The 22,330-nt window shown below is 34.8% G+C and overlaps 1 protein-coding gene across 1 annotated transcript in view; it reads right to left on the bottom strand.

Moving 5' to 3' along the window:
* Nucleotides 1-5,160: 5,160 nt before the first annotated feature.
* ERAP2 (endoplasmic reticulum aminopeptidase 2) overlaps nucleotides 5,161-22,330 on the bottom strand; it is a 37,886-nt gene continuing 20,716 nt past the window's right edge. The window contains exons 10-19 of the mRNA XM_006913239.3: nucleotides 21,026-21,094; nucleotides 20,006-20,181; nucleotides 17,557-17,636; nucleotides 17,226-17,409; nucleotides 13,333-13,489; nucleotides 12,669-12,853; nucleotides 10,055-10,216; nucleotides 9,398-9,538; nucleotides 7,557-7,638; nucleotides 5,161-6,869 (exon numbers count right to left, since the gene is read on the bottom strand). Coding sequence (XP_006913301.1) covers nucleotides 6,726-6,869; nucleotides 7,557-7,638; nucleotides 9,398-9,538; nucleotides 10,055-10,216; nucleotides 12,669-12,853; nucleotides 13,333-13,489; nucleotides 17,226-17,409; nucleotides 17,557-17,636; nucleotides 20,006-20,181; nucleotides 21,026-21,094 — 1,380 coding nt within the window. The 3' untranslated portion in view covers nucleotides 5,161-6,725. The remainder of the gene's footprint in view (nucleotides 6,870-7,556; nucleotides 7,639-9,397; nucleotides 9,539-10,054; nucleotides 10,217-12,668; nucleotides 12,854-13,332; nucleotides 13,490-17,225; nucleotides 17,410-17,556; nucleotides 17,637-20,005; nucleotides 20,182-21,025; nucleotides 21,095-22,330) is intronic.

The following is a 22,330-nucleotide window of genomic DNA, read 5'->3' as shown; positions in this document are numbered from 1 at the left end:
AAATGGGCAAAAAAAGACATTTCTCCAAACAAGATATACAAATAAACACATGAAAGGATGTTCAATATCATTAGCCATGAAGGAGATGCAAATTAAAACCATGAGATACCACTTCACGGTATGGCTAGGTACAGGCCTAAGATGGCTAGAGTAAAAAAGCCATGTAATAAGAAATATTGTCAAAGATGTAGAGAAATCGGAACATTTATATTACTGCTGGTGGGGATATGAAATGGTGTAACTGTGCTGGAAAACAGTCTGACAGTTCCTCCAAAGGCTAAACATAGAATTGCCATAGGATCTGGCAATTCCACTCCTAGTATATTCCCGAAAGAATTAAAAGTTTATGTTCACACAAAAACGTGTATGTGAATGTTTATAACAGCATTAAATAGCATAAACAACACAATTATCCATTAAAGAAGCCAGTTATGGAAGACCATATTTTTGCATTACTCTATTAATATGAAATGTCCAGACTAGGCAAATCTATAGAGACGGAAAGTGGTTGCCTCAGACCGAAAGACCAAGGGGAAGGAGGACTAGAAAGTGACTGCTAGTGAGTACAGGGTTAGGGTAATGAAATGTTCTAAAATTGAGCACATGGATAGGTGCACAACTCTGTGAATGTACTAAAAACTATTGCCTCTGTGAATGGGACAAGTTTTCTCTTTTATCAACTGAGGACAAGTACCTCCCTCTTAGAGTTATTGTGAGGGCAAGATGAATTAATACACCAGAAATGCTTTCAACAGAGAATAGCACAAAGTAAGCACTAAAGATGAATATTTTATTACTATTAAATGCGAATTGTGCAAGTTTAATACTGTGTAGATTACGTGTAAAAAAAATTTAAATTCACAAAGTACAATACTAGAGAAAAGAAGTGTTTATAATGCTGACATATTCCAACCTGATAATTTAAAATAATGACGTCCTGAGGAAACCAAATTTTTGGTATTGAGTCGATATCTATACCCTGGGTCCGATGGGGCCTAGCTGGGTCAGAAAGTGGCAGGGATGGTGGGCCTGCTCCAGCCATGAAAACCAGTCATAGGCTCTCTCTTACAAAGTTAGAAGATTTAAAAGATGGTTTTAGAAATAATATCTAGCTGGAATTTTTGATTGACTTGCTCTTTCTAGGGAGATGTTTACAATCTTGAAGATAATGATTCGGTTTTCATTTCTCTTTATTTCTTAGAGCTATGCTGAAATAGAGCCTGTCTGCGGTTCATTCCTGTAAAATGTGTCCTTCACGTTTTTGTTTGTTTTTGAGCATGAGAAGTTCCTGTAATATTTATGCAGAAAATTACACTTGACTGTGATTCTGGGCTGACTCAGATGCTTTTTTTCCTCCCTCTGGCTGATAGCTGCCAGCACAGGCCGTCAATCAGTTAGCAACGTTTGTGATATGCCCATGGCGTGCAGAGCACCAAAGAGAACAAAAAACAAAACAGGAGCTGTAAGTTATGCACTTACAATACATTGGGACACTCAGGACAAGCACAAAGGATATATCTATAATGCATAATACATGTCACAGAAGCATATAACCATATATTAGCAGGACCAGCCTGAGACAAAACTGTCAAGTAGGCTTGTCTCTTAGTTCTCTTAGGTCTCATTTCTTTTTATTTTCCTTCCTTATTTCTAGGTGCTGCTTTAAATAGTCAACAAATATTTATCAAATGCCATCTGTATGTAACACCCTTGAAAGTGACAGATACTGACTGCCCTCCAGAGCTTCCTACCCAACCAGTACTTCCTGGGGTATTACTCTCATTCCAGAATCAACTCCCCTCCCCCACGTCCTACTCCTCAATCCTCTCTCTCTCCTTAGGGTCCTTTTATCAGCTAACTGTAAAGAAATAACTATTAATTTAAAAACACAGTCATACTAAAGCATGACTAATGAGCTACAATTTAATATTTTAACTTTTTCAGCCCAAAGGAATAAATCTGTAATGGTAGAATTATAGAAGAAAAGACAACTGGATAAGAGGAGATGTATTTTGGGAAAAAATCTACGATGTTTCCTTTTTTAGACAGCACTTTTTAGATTTGGATTTGCAAGGCCAGAAATGAAGGTGTTATTTCTTTCTAGGTCCTCAAGTGAGACAGAGGAGCTGACAGTTGGTATATTCCCTTGATCCCAAAATACAAACTGCTAGGCTTCCCAAAGAAACAGTTTTCTGAAACTAGAAGAATAATATGCTTTTCCTATTTGGTAATGGCTTTTCTGGAATATAGAACATTATTTTTAAAACGGTGCTTTGATCAGTAATGTCTTAACTGTTAACTATAGAAAAGGCACAATTTACTACAAGGACAAACAAATACAAACCTTTCAATGTTATCCAGCCTCTCTCATTAACCAATAACTTCTTAATTGACCCTAATCCAGTCCCTAAATGTGAGTTGAATTAACTCACCCAGGACATAGGGTATTATTCCTATGGGTTCTATCGGGTTCACATAGATTGCGCATAGCTGTTTCAGACTAGAACTTTTCCTTGATCCTTATTTCTTAGTCTCCACCTGTTTACCCCTTACAAGCTGAAAAGTTCTGTTTGTCCTTCTATGATTTCTACTTTTTGTCTTTGGGTCTATATCTGGAGGTATAAATAGAAAGAGAATAAAGTTTTGTGCCAAAGCCTTATGCCATGGAAACAACTTATTTCTCTTTTAGATAAAGTACCCCTGCCATACTTCTTTCCATATTTGAGTTTTTAGAATGTTTTATTTACCCTTTTTCCAACTCTTATTTAAAACATTAGATGAGTTAGAATTTTCAAACTCAGTTTACTAGAAAACGATTTTTAAAGGGGAATAGGGTTTTAAAACTGAGAAATAATGTCCTTTGTATGTTTTAAGTCTGAGACAATTTACTCTGCCTACTTTAAAAATGAAGTTTATAATTATAACTGAGGTTTTCTTTAGATGACCAGAGGGGCATGGCAGATGGTATTAACATGGGAATTCCTTACAGAGGTATGAACTTGAAATGTTGTATTAAAAGTAAGAAATATGGCACAATTCAGCAGAGGGTCAGACACATGAACTTCAAAATGTGGGAAATAATGTGAAAATACCTGAAGGTGAGAATTGTTGAGTCATGTATTAAAATAGAAAACTGGTTTCCTAAACTTATCTGGGAGTATGGTAGAAGATAAAGACTTTGGGGGAAAAGAGAACACATTAGCAAAAGATCTTAAAGTTACAGCTGCAAAGCAAAGGTTGTAGAAGTGATTGAGACATAAACGTTTTTCATTTTGTTAGTTAAGTCTGCATTTCTCAGATCTTCCAACCATATCTCCCTAAGAATATTGAAAAATTTTCCTGATTTAAGTTCTGAACAAATGATCAGTTTATACTGCTAATTTCCTAAGTATGGTACAGTCTTAGGCATTCCATAACCTTATTTGTGAGAAATCAATACTACATGATTGATACTGCAAACCAATTACCATGCTAAGGAGCCTCATATGTAGAAGTGTCAGGCATTTGCATACTGGGAAATAAATTATTGTGGCTTCTGAAATATGCTAGACTAGGTACCCTGACTGACCTTCTTACTAAAAATAACTAAAAATGTAGAATAAAGTGTATTTTAAAATGGTATTAATGCATCGATGTCCTGGAAAGTTAGTAAGGATCACTCATGGGTCAAAAATGAAGTGAACTCAGGAACCCTGAAGAGTAAGCAGAAGGCCGAAGTCTGCGTTCATGTTGAGGGTATCAGAAGCTTCAGTTTTTATGCCCTTGAGACTGGAGAGCATCAGATGACAAAGCCTGGGCCGGCCCAAGTTGGGGAACATAATAAGAAACAAAATTCAGGTATAGTCTGTCTACAAAAGATTCATCTGAAACTAAAGCAAACAGAAAAATTCAAAGTAACAGGATACAAAAATTTATCAATAGATACTCATCAAAATAAACTAGTGGCATAGCTAAGTAAATATCCGAGGAAACTGCACTTTACCATGGAATATATTACTAGGTATAAGAGATTAACATTTGATACTGACAAGTACAGGATATAGAGCTAAGAAGAAAGTATATTAACACCCCCTTTCATAAAAATAATCTGGCATTATCGATTAAAATGTTGGATTATATATAATACACATATGCTTTAGCCCAGCAAACCTACTTCTTTCATAATCTCTTTCATCTTTTTCTTCTTTATGATTTGGAGATATGACTTTGATGAAATTAAGGTTTCAGGAAGCAGACAATATAATAGATGATTGATCTAAAGTCTGTAAATGTAAAAGTTATAAACCATTATGTATTAAAATGAAAAATAGTGACACATTGTCAAATGGAAGAAAGAAGGTCAATAATGAATATAGGTAAAGGAGTGTTACAGAATAAAAAACGGAGCCGTTTTAAGCAACTTTGCATTTGGTAGACATTAACGTTCAAGCAGAAAACTAGCTCCTATGACTATTTGGAGGTCCCTCTTGCAGTTTGATAAATCCCTCTCCAACTCTAAACACAAAACAAAACAAAGCAAAACAAAAAACCCCAAGAACTTGCCCCAGAAAATCAGGATTTCTTGTAGTAGTTCCTCATCAGGCTTGGTTCTCTGCAACCTCAAATGGACCCAATGACACAGCAAGGAATAAAATGCAGAAGCATGTACATGAGGCAGGACAAATTCCTGTCATGGTGATAAGCTCCCCCACACAAAGCCTAAAAAGGAGCAAGCTACTAGTTCTAGGCCTCCCTAATATGAAAAGTTTCTCATTCTGAGAGGACTATGGAAACCACAAAATTCTCCCAGGGGCTCTCTGAGGAATCAGGGAGGCCCAGAGAAGTTGTGTCTGCTCACTCCATCATCTATTCATGATCATGTATTTAACTTTTTTGCAACTTATTTGTTCATTTGGAGTAAAAGAAAGTAAAACTAACTTTAGTCAAGTCTTAGTGCTGGGGGTCTGGCATCCACTGTAAAGCTTTTGAAATACCTCATGTTTCTTTTTTTAAACTGCATTTCCTAAAACATTATTGGTACATTAATTTTCATGTTCATTTTTATTAAATAATAAAATTGCTTCTTTCTGTATTCAATTTTTAAGAATCCAAAAAAGTACAAACGCATTTAAATAAGGAACTAAAAGGAAGAGAATTAAAAACTTGGAACTTTTTGGTAGATAAGGTACTGCACAAAAGAAAACTTTATTTATTTAGGAAAATATTGATGTTACAGTTCTGTCGAAACACACACATTTTACTACTTAATTTACATATTATCTTGGTGGGAAAAAAGTATTCTTTTTCAGTTTTCTTATGCTACAGTATGTATAATTATAGAGTGATATCACTAAGTAGTTATACAAACTTTGATAGAACCCTGACCAGATCAAATCTAAAGCCAAAGATGCTTCAAAGATTCCAAGAAGTGATCTGAAAACAAACTTAACAAAATGTATGTTGGGCCATGGCCAATATTCATCCAAACCATATTCTGTCTCTGACTGAGAAAGGTCTATAGACCTTCATGATATCTCTCCAAAAGGGATGGATAACGTCCTCACGTCACCCCTGCTCCGACATCCCCACCTTCCCTTAACTACCAGATAAATCAGTCATTTGTGTATTGATTCAAATCTATCTAGAACTTAATTACACTTTCATACTGATTCATATGTGGGGTTATGAATTTATTAAATTTACTACCTGTATTTAAATGTGTGTTTTCTTTATTCCAAATATTTCATTCAAACAATTAAGAGAAGCATCAAAAAAAGCATTTCAGAGATCAAGAAGAAAGTATATTAACACCCCCTTTTCTCTTAAAGTATGAAGAAATGCTAAAACTGGGTAACAAAATGTAATACATTAAAATATTTATATTAAACCCTGATGTAACCCAAAATATCCCAATATAATCTAATTTTGCAACTCTCAAAAGATTTATTAAAAATGCAGCAGTGTGTGGATTAAAGTGTGGCATCCACCATAAAGCTTTTGAAATACCACACTAATAAGCACAATACATTTCCTGTACCTCCGTAACTGCAGATTTTACTTCATTTGGAGATGACCTCAAAAGGCTATCTTTGAGGCTCTTCATGAATATGAGTCTCATGCCAAGAGGCCCTCCTGGTCTCCTTGATAAACCCTGACATATAGTTTTTAATAATCTGAGATTTGGTGACAAAGTGCCTGTTTTCCTAATTCTTATGCTTCATATTTAATTCAGATTTTCTATGAATGGTAATAATTAAACTATTCAGGCTGAGCTGAAGAAGGAGGGAGAGTGAGAAGATGGCAGAATGCAAATGAAGGCTTTTTTTTTTTTTTTTTTAATGAATTGGCTGTGTTTCCTTGGAGGTAAAACTGGATGGGCAAACACCAAGATACTAAGCAAGGTTAAAAAGCAGCAACATAACAAAGGAATGGCATAATGTGAGACAATGCAGATAGTCTGTGTTGTGGCTAAACGACTATAGCTACATCTCTATGTCTACATCTGTATCTCCACATATCCCCATTATTCAGAAAGTTTACTTTTAAATAGGATCCCTAACTGGCCTTACCCCACTCCCAGCATCACACATAGGTCAACTAGAGACCACAGCTTAGAGCAGGCAGCTGCACTGGATGATTTCTTGAGGCTTCTTACTGGTTAGACAAAATATCTGTAAGGCTGACTTGAGCTTTGCCAATTTCATGCAGTGGTAGCCCACATCTGATGTGCTCTTTCTACTGACCATTTAAATCTTAACCTGTAGCCAAGTCCTCAGTGTGGGAAGATTCTTCTCCATCCATTTAATATTTTTGGTTATGGTTTCCAGAACAATTTGAAAAATATCTAAATGTGATCCTTGGGCCTTAAGAGATTCAAAGAACAGTTTCACCTGAAAAACAATCAAGAAAAGAATTACTGATGTGGTTCATAAAACAGTTTCTCTTCTAAAGGGTTCCAAAACAGCTTGCAAATTATACAAACACAGGTGCAAGCATTTCTCTGCCAACCTCTAAAAGGTTATTTTCTTCTTCTCCTCTATTTTTTTTTGCATAATTATTACTTTATCTTCAAATAATAAATAAAGTAAGACAGGAATAATAAATCTTTATCTTACAAAGTGAGCACACTATGGGTAAAGAATTTGTGGTTAAGCCCAGTCATAGAGTAAGTAGTGAGCCAGATTTGAGTTTTAGAATTGAATTTGTTTAAAGGGTAAAATCAAAGAAGATGAAAACATCTAGAATGCCTTAAAAAAGCAAGTAGAATTACCAATAACAGTAATTTTGTTAAAAACCTTTATGAACTGAACTTCAGCATAACTCATGATGCTACAATATGAACAAAATAACACAAAAGGACCATCTCTCAAGGGTAATTTTCATTTTGAATGCTATGAACATGTATTTTAAGAATAGTCTAGTCCTTTGCCTTCTGTTTACTTGCTATGTGACATTGGACAAACAATTTATTTTCTTTTAATAAAATGAAAACTTCAAACGAGATCACATCTATTTCTCTTTCGATTCTGCCGCTTGAACATTTATTCTCTAATTGTTATCACTAGAGAGTCACAAACCTCTTGTAACTCATCCTTGGAAGAAAAATGAGATGTTGTGCCAGAAATGATGATTCTCATGGCAAATGAGTCCAAGTCAAATCTGAAAATGAAAAAGATTTAAAAATAAGAAGACTGGCCTTATGTTTTTATTATATCATATATTTTAAAAATATGTAACATTAATTATATGATAAGCTTGTGCATTATAATAGATAGTATTAATTACCATAAAATAACTCATATTCATCTAGTAAAATCTCAAAGCTATGAAACTGATGAAATTTGACCATAAGATAAAAAAGTAGATAAAGCTCTTTTAGGAAATATGACTACTTTATTCAGCAATGTTTATATTTAAATCTATGTTTATGTTTAAAGCAGTATTCTCCACATTTGTTTGATTATGTACCCCACTAGTAAGATATTTTGATCAATAACTTCCCCAAATACATTTTTATTTATAAATTATATATGTATTATATTATAGGTAAAAAAGAAAATTTAAATAGCATAACACAAGAAATAATATAGGTGATAATGTTTTCTTTTCATACTCGAATGTATTGTCACACACTTCTCCATCCCACTGTGTTTAAGCATTGTATTTATAGGGCCATGTTACTTGGTTAAACTCTCATTCACAGCCACAGACTGCATTCTTCACCTCAGAGTCTTATAATAGAGACTTTGTGCCATAGGTCAGAGGGATTCATATTGAAAAGCAGAACACAGATACATCTAAGAAATGGTTCCAAGTCTAGGCTATGCACATGGTCAGGTAGGAGGATAATTTCCAGTTACAAGGGAAATCTAAAGCATTGCAGAAAAAGTCTGATCATTTAAGAAGCGAACTAACAGTCAAGCAAACAATCAAACCAATGGTTTCAGTAGGGTCTTTAAGGAAACACATTTTAAAAAAAAAGCAGCAGTTTCGCATTGTTAGATCTCATGTGGGAGCCAACCCCTTGAAAGTCTTGGTCCTTTTTGATTACACAAAGCTGTCTGTGAGGACTTTGAGTTCTTTATGGCTAAGAAATTAAAGAAAGGAGGAACTGTGGATGACTGACATCAGAGATGCTAACTGACATTAAACAGTAAACTGCACAGTTCTCTCATTCAGGTTATTTTCCATATAGTAGTAGTTCATAAGTGACATTTTAGATTTAGTTGAGGGAATTACTGAGCATCTTAACAGGGAGAGAAAGCAATGCCATCCTGTACATTCCAATGAAATCTAATTTTTATCGGTTCTTTCTGAGGAAATTTTAGGCCCAGGAGTGTACTAGCATGAGCTCCAGTTTTTCCAAAAGTTGAAACTTCACAACAGACTCAGAACCAATCCAGTTCTGGAGAAGAGCTCCCAAAACACTTCTGATAGGAATTCCTTCAGCTGCTCTAAGCACCCCACTATGCCATCTCCACAGGATAACTGGGGGTGGGAATTAGCTCTCATCAAAGTTCCTAAAGTTTCCTCCCCAGAACAAAACTGCATTAATAAAGCAAGCCAAATATGTCTGATCAGTATATGTGGGTTCGTTGAATTCCCCTGGGCTTGTGAGAGAGCCAGAAGTGAGGGGGATGGAACTGATGACTGGATTTAACTCAACTAGTACTTGCTTCCAGCAACTCTTTTCCTGGGCTGAATGAGAATTCTGCTTCCCATCCTCTTCTTCTCATTCCTCTCCCTTACACTTAGACAGAGTAACTTGTGCTAATGAGTTTTAAAATCGACAGACTTTGTTGCAACATTTGGGTGAAATGGTATTTATACGCTTTGGGGGACACTTGATTACGACTGGTTTTAGGCAACTGAGACAGCTGGGTGGAAGAACACACATTGGACATAAGTGAATACCAACTTTTTAAGGAGGTGGGTCCAGTTTTCTCTTACAAAATTCCAGGCCAGTTGCTGCCCCTGTGGATTTCTGGCAATTGCATGAAGAAGGGCTGCCAAGTCCTGTGTCTTGATAACCTTTCCTTCCATTCCTAGTTCAATTAATCTGAAGAAATAAAAACCACATGATTTTTCATGGCATGTGTTATATAATGAAAGTAACTCAGGCTACCAATATATTAAAAGAGTAGAAGAGGAAGAGGCATGATAAAAGTATAATTTACCAAAAACAGTAATAAATTCTCTCCTGGCTAACATTTTGAATGTTCTAGTTAAACTTTTACCTTTTTTTAGCAGTAATTTTATTCACTTATTATTTTAAAGAACTCTGATAAGATTACACAGCCTCTTATACACGAGAATGTATTTTTACAATAATTTTCCTCCAAGCTTCTGAAAAATGAAGCTTAGCCACTTGTTTACTATCAATCGCATGATTAAGAACTAAGAAATATCTGTTTTCACTATGTGTATTTTGCCGACATATGTATTTTTTGGCAGTAGAGTAGATGCAATTCAAATTCTGATTCAATTATATGCCTTTGTAATTGGTGGCTAAAATTTTAGTGATTTCACTGACTTTGTGTCAGTTTACTTTTAACAATTAAATTAATGCACTCACTTCATTAACTTTTCCTGATGTTTGCTCGTTGACAATGCATACAGAATTTTGTTTTTCTCAGCACCTGACATTGACAGCTCATATTGCTCTAAAAGGTAATTCCATCCTGCTGTTGTCTGAGCACCCACGGAATACACAATCTTTAAAACATCTGTTGGGAGACTGTGATATTAAGCACAAAAGGAAAGAAAAAAGTTATGTGAAAGAAGAAACTCTCTTATTTTTTATTACAATTTTAAGTTGCTATAACAGAATCACACCTGACCAATTTCCACTACCTAGCATATTAAACCTTTTTTCTGCCAAACTTTTATAAAATTATTTTATGGAATTTTCCTTTGTAAATTATTTGTGTTTTGTTCCTACTGATGATAAAATGTTAGCAAGGAGAATAATCATAAAATTTTAACCTACTCAGAGATGAATATAGAAAGTTGATGGAATTAATAACTAAAAGAGATGATTTCTAAAATTTAAAAGCTCTGGTTTACCCAGGATTCTATCATTAAAAGCCTATATTGGTGCCGTATAATTTTTAAAAATGATTACTTGCTGCTTTCAAGTCACATTAAGAGTATATTCTAACAGGCTTGTCTGAAGTTCATCTGACTCTCTAGGTCTAGAGAATTGTAATTCAGCACAACTGATTAGCATTCAGTCATTTTACAATTCTGTAAAAGTTGTCAGATGCAATAACATTTTTTTCTGTCCACCTAAAGAAAATACCACAATATTTGTTTTTTATTGTCCTATGGGATATTAACTAGTTTCGATTCTAATTTGTCCTATTCCTTTTAATCCCAAATATCGTTAGATCAATAATAACTGATATTCATATTGATGGCATGGAAAAACAACACAGAAAAATGGGGATGGGGCAGGAAAGTTGCAGTTGTTGTGCATTGATCATATAGTAGGGATTGTACTAGTCTATATACATTTTATCTGTCAAAGCTACCCAGTGAGGTAAGTGCTATCCTAATTTTTAAAAAGTGGAAACAAAGCCCAGAAAGGTTAAGTAACATGCTCTGAGGTGATATAAGTAGCCATTTTGGAGACAGGATTTAAACCTGTGATTCCAATGTTTGCGCTATTTCCACTACACATACTATATGTACTTAAATATTCCAAGTTCCATTTGAATAATAAAGCAAAGATTAAGCAATTAAATTATAATCCACATTGTTTAGATTTAGTGTGTTTTACTGCATAAATTTATAAAAATTGGTAATGAATATATTTTAAGTTCCTTATAGGTAGGACACATAGTTGTTTCGTTCACTGCTTTATCGTTAGCACTCACAGCAGTGCCTGGCACATAAGCGCCATGAAAAGAATTATATTTTGAATTCATGAATGAATGAAGTAATCAATTAATCTATGTAAAGAAATTCTTCATTAAGATTAATACTAATGATCCTGAAATTTAGGAAAAACACCCTACAATATTTAATTATGTATTTGTGATTACCAGCATAAATGAGCTTTACCCAGAATATTTTCACAGCCATAGTATCTTATTCAACATGTCAAACCATCATATCTGTTGTGCATAAGATCATCCCTCTTGTAAACAGCATAAAGACAGAATAGTAGTCTATTGTGTTATGAAGCAGCAGGATGTTTACATTTTAGCCTTACTCATATAACGCATTCAAACATGAACAAAAGAAGAGAAAAATAGAGCTAAAAGATATTTTTTCTAGAAGTGATTTTAGGCTTAAATCCCAAAGAGCAGAAAAGTCCAAAAAGAAAAAAAAAAAAACGGGAATTGCTTTTTTTAAAGGAAGAATTCAAGAAAAGATTTCAAAAAGCTCACTGAGATTTAGTTATGTGGAGAGAAATTATGACAGCATATCATAGAGATTTTGCACAGGAAAACTTGATACTATTTCCTTACATGGTGCTAAAGTTGTTAATTTTTTTTCTTCGATTTGAAAAAATAAATGTTCCTGAACTTACGTACAGATTTGATTTCTCAAAACATCTAACTCTAGAGTCAGAGTTTTAACAATAACAATATAAAATCATGTGTTGGACAGAAATTAAGGCTTACTTTGAAATGATTGTGCCTGTGGATTGTAGCCACTAAACTGAACTGCAACATAATCCATTTGATCACTGAGCATCTTCCTGATTATACTAACCACAGAATCACTTTTGCCACCATGTACATCCTTTAGATGGCCCAGATCATCAGTTTCCCATCAAAGTTGTAACTTGGGGCCAACGCTTTGCCTGTGGTATTGTTTAATGAGGAAGTAAACACATTTTTTAAAAAGGCACTAGTGTTTTAATCATACGTACATTTTACACCACTTTTTATTTTTAAAAGATACCACTTTTGGAGATGGGTACCCTCTACTTCCACCCCTGGCTATCTTTCTGTTACCATGTCAATGTTTATTTAACTCTCCCCTATAGGGGCTTAAACCTCACTTCTCACAAAATCTATTGAGCACTTACTATGCAAGAGCATGAAACAAGGTATGCAATTCCCAGCATTTTTTTTTTTCTATCCTCTCTAAAAGGTTTCACCTCTAATGTCCTGCATGATCAAAACTTTTACATTAAAGTGAAAGGAATGAAGAATAGGACAGAAGTCTAGATCTACTTTAATTTTCCGCTGGATTCCGTCCACTGAGAGAAGAATTCAGTTGCCTTCTGGATACAAGGAGCATGGTTCAGGTGACAGGTCAGCTTCAAGAGGGCTGAGCGGAGCATCCTGTCCCAAATAGAGCCCTCGTCACTCCAGCTTTGCGTGTCAATCACTGGCTTAAAATATCGGAGAAGGTAATGCTGCAGAAAGCACAAGGTGGTTTACAGAGAGGCTAAATTTAGTTCTTAACACAGTCTTTACTTACCCAGCCAAAGGCTCAACTCCAAACTATCTGTATGAACCTTTTCCAAAACACAGAACTACTTATCATTATGTGTCTTCTCTGTTTCTGGCCCCAACTCACCATGTTTAAAAAACAGAGTTAGTTTCTTCATTAAAAATATAATTTAGTTTCCCGAGAGGGGCTATTGATTGATATAAGATAAAATCGCCTTAGAAGAAATGTTTCGCTCATGATCCTGGTGGGGCTCTTAGGGTGATGATGACAAGAAACAAGGAGTGTCCAGCCATTAGGTACTGCAGTGTTAACTATGCCATCAGTCAGTCTCCTCAGCTTCTCAAATATTTAATCCCGAGAGTCCCATACAAAACAGATCAAATCTCACCAATTCTCCAGACTCTGTATTTACTTAATGAATTTTCTGAAAGTAACACAAACCTTGAGGTTTTTAGTGACATCTGAAATATTCCTTCTCTCCATCATGTAGTAAAACGATTCTAAGTACTCCAGACCTTTGAGAAGTACAAGGACGCTTGTTTCATGTTGGAGATAGTGAGTCAGGTCGAGGGCTTTGTCTAGGGTCAGCCTTCTTGCACTGAGGTATAAAACAAATGTTGATGGTTTGTGCATATCTTAGAGTTTTAATATTCTCAATGTTAACTATGATATAGAGAACAATGATAGAAGTTCATTATAGCTAGACCATTTGGTTTAAATACTGGCTCTACCACTCACTAGCTGTGTGACCTTGAACAAATTGCCTAATCTCTCCGGGCCTTACTTGCCTCCCCCTATACAATGGAGAGAATAATAGTATCTTCTTCTATTGTAAGGATTAAATAAGATAACATATGTAAATCACTGAGAATAATGCCTATCACACAGCAAGAGCTTCAGAAATAAAATAAATATTAGCTAATATTAAGTACCAAATAATATAAAAATATTCATCTATTATGCCATTCTCTAATTGTTTAATTTGTGATTTTGAATTCTCCCTCTAAGTGAAGGACAGATGCCAGGTCTTTTCTTTTTCTGATGTCTCTCCTAGAGCCTAACAGAGAAGCAGTCATTATTGTGAGTGAGACAAAAGAAGTATTTCCATCTTTTCTTTTTAGAATCTACTTACTACATTTTCTTGTAATAAGAAAAACAACAAAACTATTATTGTGAATACCAAAATGTTTGGGTCTCTTCTTTAGAGGAAATAAACCATTGTAAATGTCACTTTTGTAAAGCGATTTCTGAGAGGATCTGTGTCCCCACATGATCTATAAACCGTTCTGTAAACCAACATCTGACTCCCAGATTGAGCATAACGGTTCGAGATGGAAACAGATTCCAGAACAAAGGATGTGCCCACTGAATTTTTTATTAACGTAATTCCTTACCTCCTTTGGGTTTAAAAATTTGTAATTCTTATCTAAAAAGAGGGAACTGAAACTAGAAGTGAAATTTAAAAGAACCAACTTTTGTTGTGACTTTTCTAAATCACAATGACATACTGCTTTAAACAGACTTACGGAAAAATTGTGTCTGAAGGCAGAGGGTTGGACTATATGCTGTATTGAGTCTATGATCTGCTTTATTTTTTAGAATACAAATCCACAAAATATCACTATTCCGTCTTACATGTGTGAGTATCATAATATACAGTGTGGTTAAAGCCTTAGAGGATCAACAACAAGAAGAAATTGGGTATTATTCTATGGTCACAATTTTAAAAAGAATTTTTAACACATAAAAATTACTTAATGTTAATCCTGTTTTTGTTTTTTGGCCTAGACTAATTTATTTGTTAATAAAACAAATGTCATTATTAGAAACTTTTATATTTGCCTACTTTAAAATTTTTTAATCTTAATATTCATTTTAAAGGAATTCTTTTCCTTTTTATGCAGTTACTAACTATTTAATAAAAATCCAGCTTCTCGCCACCTGCCCACTGCTTCAGTCAATTCAAAGTGTTATCTGAATGATTGTTTACCTTAAAGATTAAACACATATATATATAAGCACAGTTCAGCCAAACAGGAAAAATCTGTATCTACTTTTTTGTTTACAGTTTAAGCTAACTGATGGTACCTTTATGAAATAAAACTATATTCCTATGGAACCAATTTGGGGCTTATTTTTAAGGTATGAAACTAAAAGAAACAAATAGTTTTTCTGTAAGGATATTAAAGTTGTCTTTTTAGTTTGACTCGACTCAGATGAGATCAAAGTCTTAAATTATATTTAGTAAGTATGAAAATCCAATTAAAATAAATATCCATTCCTGGGTCAAATTTTGTCTCCATGCTAAATGTAATCACTGAATACCTCGTTTAACTCTTAAGTAGATATTTCATAAAGCAGAGAAAGAGGATATATACATTACTGAGAGTTTAGCAAGTAAAAATATTTAGACTGGTTATGAGAGTTTTAAATTGTTTTATTATACAATTACTTTTATTATAAAAGTAATATAAACAAATTAGAAAATAATTAAAAGAGGAGGAAAATACTCATAACTCAGTACCCTACACATTCACTAATAGCACTTTAGAATATTCCTTTTTTTTGCATGCTTAACTTTTTTCCTGTGTAGCAAACATAATATACAAACATTATTTCAAATGCATTTTTTAACTACATTATTTGAAATGCATTTTTCTATGTTATCACTTCCTCTCCCTACACATCATCTTTAAAACTATTTATATTAGATAATACTAATAATGCTAACTGCTGATATTTATTGAGCAGGTACTATGCTAAGTGCTTTATCTGCCTTATCTTATGCAACCCTAGAACAAACCTATGTGATAGACATTATTATTTAAAACTGGAATTTTAAAGACCGGAAAAGTTTTAAAGACTAGAAACTTTAGGCTCAAATGGTTAAATAACTTTCCCAAGGTCAAACAATAAGTGAAGAGGTAGTACTCGAATTCATCTATTTTAAACCAAAATTTATACTCTTAATTAACTTCATTAACCAGTCCCTCTAGTGAAGAAAAGATCATCGTTTTTCCATTAATGCATCAGTAACTGTAGGGTTCCTTCTGCTAGTTAGGCTGCCCAGAATTTTATAGGCTTGAAACAGAAAAAAAAGACTTTGCAACTACTTGAAAGATTGGCTTTCATTTGCTGAGTTATCAATATTCTTCATTCTTCCTAGTCTTAAATTTTTAATTTACCTTCTCTGCAATCTGCGAGTTCCTTCTTTGAGCAAATAAACCTTTAAGTAACAGTGGCCTGCTTCTTAGCTAGTCTATCATGCATCTACTCAGATGTAGCGTGGTGTTTTTCTAATCCTATCTTCCAGTGTGCTATGATACCATGATGTGCCTGAGACCTGTGGGGCTGAGAATTAAACACTCAAACCTCTCTCTTTTCTAGATAGGAAATTCAGTTGTAGGGAGAAGCTTTGCCTGAGAGATGTTCTGCTGGTTACTTTGACTCAAGTTGACCTAAACAAGTATCTGAAAAGAAATAATATGTCACTCTGAATAAAGTGAGTACATTACAGTAATTCTCAGAATAGAAAAGCTTATGAAACACAATACTCTACCTGATACCATTTTTCCCCCATTGGTGATCTTGTGACCTGATTTATTCTACATATTATTCTGTTGATGATAAATGGGAAAGAAAAGAAAACACTGTGTCTTTCTAGGAAAGTCTAAAGAGGAATAAACATAAAAAGTAAATTCTTCCTTCATATCTCTAACAATTTCAAATTTATTTCTCCAATGTGAGCAGAGTAATGAAGGGATTATGTACTAGGCTAACGACTCACTTAAAATTGTAAAAGTCAAGACTGTATTTATAATTTTTTTTCGTTCAGCAGATTACATAGGCATTTGGTAAAACAGCAAGCTACTAGTATACACAAATTTTAAATCTGAGGTAATAAGCTTAACTACCTAGATGTTCTACCCTAAGTGAGTAAAGCAAGCCACTCACATGTACTGTCTGAGAATTTAGTGCTTGGGAGAGTGTAAGCCTGGCCTAAGGGGGATCTTCCCACTGCACCTTCCTCTATGGTTGCCCTGTGGGAATAAAGACTCACAGTTGCCAAATCTTCTTGTTTTTAAAGAGATTCCAGAAGTCAGAATTTTTATATAAAAATCTTTACATCTAAAAATGTTGGATTAAATTTTTAAACACTGCATGGGTCAAAATAACTCTATCAGTGAGTAGGCTTTGACCAAGTGGCCAGTATTTGACCTCCATTCAGACCCATATCATATAAATGATCAAGACTGAATGTTTGATTTTGAAATCTAGGATATCTGGTTATGGATCAGTTATTTCCTATGAAGTCAGATGAAAGCTTACATTACCTTACTAGCTGAAATGCATCATGAATCAGACCTATTCTGTCCTTAGGTCTGAAAACTGTGTGGTTCTGATTCAGCTGTGTAATGAGCTGGTCCCATCCATGACCCTCATAGTGAACGATGTAGTATCCATTTGAGTCCACATTGAATTTTACCCAACTGGTCTTTTCAGGTAAATCCAGTGTATCTAAGAGAATGAAATTGGCATAAGCATTTCATTATCAACATACACACCAAAAACATCTCCAAAACTGTTAGTTTCCATACCATTATTAACAAAAGAACGTATTTAATTTCAGAATTGAAACACCTGTTCAGCCAATTAGTTCATTACCTGTCTTTGATTTTAGAATATGTCTGTGAACCGCATTAGAGGAACTCGTGGAGTAGGTCAATGGGATGTGCCAAAGGTACCTATGTTAGAAAGTAAAGACCGTGATAGGTTAAATGAATGGCCATTTCCATTTTCACATTGTAAGACTCAGACAAATTGCAAAAGGCACCTAATCACCCATCCTTTATGTTGTCAATGGCCTTATAAATTTTATAGGCCAAGACTAGTAGATCCTTGGGTATGCAAAAATTCTTCCATGATGATTATGAAGGTACAGCAATACATACCTAGTTGAACTCTATCATAACTACCTGTGCCATTCGTTGTCTAAATCTCATATCACAATAATTTTTGTTGACTGTTTTCTTTAGGAGAAAAAAATTCAATCTTCTTTTCACATTTCCAAACACTCTGACAGCCTGATACTAATTCAAATAACTGAACGAAAGCTATAGGAAAAAAAGCCTAACAGGTATAGATTTTATTCTAGTATGGTTTTTTTTTGTTCAACAAAGCTACCCACATCCAACTGCTCAGCTGTTAAATGACTGTGAGTAAGTGGTCAACAATGCCAAGTCCAGGATTTGCAGGTCAGCCCAGTCCAGAGAGCAAAGAAGCAGAATGGACTGGAGCAAAAGGCCTCAGTTACTTCTCATTGGCCCTATTATGGTAAACATCAGAAATTAGCTATTTTTTCTAACTTCCTAGCACCTTCTAGAATTTATTTCCTATACCACATCAAGCCATATTAGCTATAGTAATCCTGCACATGTAAAACCATATGCTTGAAAATACCAACGGGTGTAAAAAGGAAAGAAGAGTAATGGAAGATATTCCCATTAGTTCTCAAAAAATGTAAAAGAATGAAAGAAACAATGTAAACAGACGCCATCTAGTAAAGGATGAGAAAAGATCATCTACCTGCTAACTCACAGAATACAGATAATTAACAAAGCAATTGAAATACTTATACAAAAAGGTAAAAATAGACAATAGATATTGCCAAAACTTAATGGATTGAGATTCTCGGGTAGATTTTGGCTTTAGAAGGAAAGAGATTTTTCCAGATAAACATATCTGGGAATTTAAAAAAAGGGTGAGTAGTATTTCATTAGTTTGGATAGGCATGAATCAGGAAGTAATCATTTTATAATAGTACTCTAAAAGCTGCCTTAAATAAAGGAAAATGTAGATCGTTATAGATCTGGGCCACCATTATTCTGGGCCACCCACACTATCGAACTCTCTCATGACATTTTGATAAGTTACAAAACTGTGAGTCCTGTTTTCCCAATAATGAATCAAACGTTACATTTTCCAGGCATTGTTGCCAAGCTACAAATTGTCTAAGCTCTCTGAGGTTCAAGCTTCAGGACATACAAAAAATTGGCAAGATGTAGCTCACCTACGGAAGTGGCATGAGAGCTGCTGTTCGATTGGAAATAGGTAACTGATGAAAAAGAGAAAACATCCTCTTTCTATGTGTATATTTTATGTGTTAAAGACCTTGAATTTGCTTCTGATTCTCAGAAAAATTCTAGACTTGTTATTAGACACTTAGATCCTTAGAAAAAAGAAATAATAATCATAAGAACCAGTACAGATTCACTTGGATTATTTCATTTGAAATTAACCTAATTCAAAAAAAAGAAAAAGAAAAAAGAAAAAAGAAATTAACCTAATTCATCTTATTAATAGTGCTAAAAAAACAGAGAAATGTAAATAGCGTTATGTTTCTTGATTTCAGTAAAGCCTCCAATTTTCCTCAGGATAGGCTCATGAACAAGGCAACAGTGTGGTTAATTGGATTTGCTTTTATTATTACTGAGAACATCTCGTTTTAAGACATTACATTTATAGTCTATTACTGAAAAACGAAAGGCAACAGGAGGTCTTAGAATCCAATTTATCGCATAGAGAATATCTTTTCTCTTTTGATAATATGAACAGCTGTCATAACACTTCCTAGGTATAGACCAGTTACACAATTTATTAGGGTCTAGAAATCTAGTATTGAGAAGAGTCTGGGGACAGCATAATAGAAATAGAACCAACCACTCTCTGCATCAGAACCAAGGTTCTAAAGGTTGCTGCAGAATTACTAAGAACGCAGCCGTGGAGCAATGCAGTCTGGATCACCTGAAGCTCTTGAAACCTATTACCAAGATTTCATCTAGATGTGTTAATGAGCATAGCAATTCATGAAATGAAAAGAAAGGCATCTTTGCAGTGATACACAGGAAATACATAAAAGTTACTTCATGAATTACCATGCTCCTTATCTTGTCTAGATGAAGTTAATATTTATATATATATTTAAAGTTTGCTAGTTTAGGCTTTGATTCCTGTATAGAGAAATAGCAACCCACGGAGAAGCTGAAAGAAAGCTAATGCAGTAACAGGCAAACCGAGATGAGGTAAACTACAGCAACAGAAGAAAAGCAGCCACCTTTCCTGCAGGGCCCTCCAGCCAGGGTCCTCTTTGAACACCCCGCTCAGGAAGCGCTCCTGTCGTAGTCTGAGTGAACGCCCCTCTTGGCTAACCACTACCAGGGGGATTCCTTTCTGCAGAGTCCACGTAGTCATCATCTCTTTGACCTCCACATTTTCCCCTGGAAAGGTGAGCTAAAATGACAAGTGACTGTGGTTAACTCGAGGCAGAGGAGAGAAAACAAAGGGAGGTGACACACTTAGATCTCCTGGGATGCCAGAAACAGGGCAGGGGGCGGAGGAGGAGTGGATGCAGGCTGGACCCTCCAGCCTGCTCTCTTTCAAAACAAAGAGAAAAAAATTCCTCTCCATTTTAATAATGGTGAAATCCAGGAGGGTGACTGAGGAGAGAAATGTCTGTCTTTAGAAGGAAGCTTTAAATATTCTAAGAAAACAAAATTGTATTGATAGAGATATTTCGAAAGAACAAAACCTCTAGCTTCCTAGCTTCTAGTATGAATTTCTGATCGCTGGATGATGCTGAATTTTCCTTTAGAAACCATAATTTATGTGATTACTGGTACTCTTTAAAAAAAGAGTTGTTTTTTTTTTCTTGATGATCTTCTTTTATCTCTCCTAAAGTGCTAAAAAAAAACTTCACAGAAGTAAACAAAAAGGCAGAGCCTGAAGAAAGCCATTTACTTTATTTCCAAAACTAACAACATATTTGGTTTGACATTTTTCAGAGCCTAGAGGATGCCAATGCAGCAGTAATCACTCAGGGGAATTTGGCACTGAAATATTTTTAGTTAGCAGCGGGCTTTGTGGAAAAGCTGAATTATAACAAAAATATAGTAGTAACAGCAGCATCATCCCCCTAAATGGCCAAACATTCCTCCTTTAGTCAACATTGTTTCAAAGAAAATTGTGGAGTCTCTCTTCCTCTCCAGCAATTTAAAAGGACAGCTGGGCTACTCTACACACTTGGGTCAGGTGATGGGCCAGATCTCTTCTACTCTATAGGACTCTTCATACTTACTGTGTTGCTTGTCGTCTTGGAATCAGAATAACAAAATCCACCAGATGTAAAATCACCTTCTAAACAACCCTATAAAACAAGAAAAAAAGTACTGCTATTTGGGCATTGATAGTTGGCTGAATGTGCATATTAGACATGAATACAGACATTTATTAGCATAGCTATATAAAAATTTAATTCATCTAGATGTGTTAATGAGCATAGCAATTCATGAAATGAAAAAAAGGCATCTTTGCAGTGATACACAGGAAATACATAAAAGTTACTTCATGAATTACCATGCTCCTTATCTTGTCTAGATGAAGTTAATATTTATATATATATTTAAAGTTTGCTAAAGAAGTTCAATATGGTAGAATAACTTTTAGGGATGAATCGATTTGTTTTATTTTCCTTTCATCTATTTTCTTTCCCCTGGGAAAGGTCCTACTTTATTATTTTATTGTGCATGTTACTCATGCCCCTGTGGGCAACTGTATCTAGTATTAACTTTCTCCTATCATATCATAAACTCCTTGACAGTGGGGGAAACACTTTTGCTTACCTAGCTATTCCCAATGACTATCACAGTAACATATAATGAATGAATAACAAATTTAGAATTCAGAATTGGCATGATGTGACAAAAATTAACATAGGACTGTTCATAGTTGGCCTAAAAAAATCCTCTTCTTGTTGGCCAGATTTCTCCTTTAACCCTCCCTGCTACACACACACCCCCTACATACACCAGAGACAGTTTCTTCCTTGCTGCAAAAAGGCCAGGTTGATGTTTAAACACACACACACACGCACGCACACGCACACGCACACACGCACTCAATCATACATGAATAGCAAAGGAGAGAGGAAAAGAGAGGGAAGGGAGAGAAAAGCAGTGTGAGCCTTGTTGGGAAGTGTAGGAGGACTTGTAGAGAGCGAGCATCTGCATATTCTGCAGGAGGTGATGGAAATGGATAAGGAGCATTTTTATAAATATTACTAAGGACTCTTAGTAATTCGATCCCTTTTATGATTTTCAAGAAATGTGAGTAAAAGATATGAGCCACCTCAAAAAACTTTTTAGTTTCTTGACTTTGTTTCTTTGACCACAAAGTGACATGCAAATGAGACCATGAGGGTCAAGATTTTACAAAAGCATACAAAAAAAAAAATCAAATGAGATAATGCACGTGAATTTTTTTAACTGTAAAGTGCTACACAAATATTGAACAATATTATTACTTTCTCTGGGACATAAGTACTTATAAAGAAAAGAGAAAGTCTTCTGTCTGCAATGGCACAGGGTTCTTTTGCCTGGAGGCA

Source organism: Pteropus alecto, unplaced genomic scaffold, assembly GCF_000325575.1.
Source record: "Pteropus alecto unplaced genomic scaffold, ASM32557v1 scaffold20, whole genome shotgun sequence".
NCBI lineage: Eukaryota > Metazoa > Chordata > Mammalia > Chiroptera > Pteropodidae > Pteropus > Pteropus alecto.
This window is presented reverse-complemented; position numbering and strand designations above follow the sequence as displayed.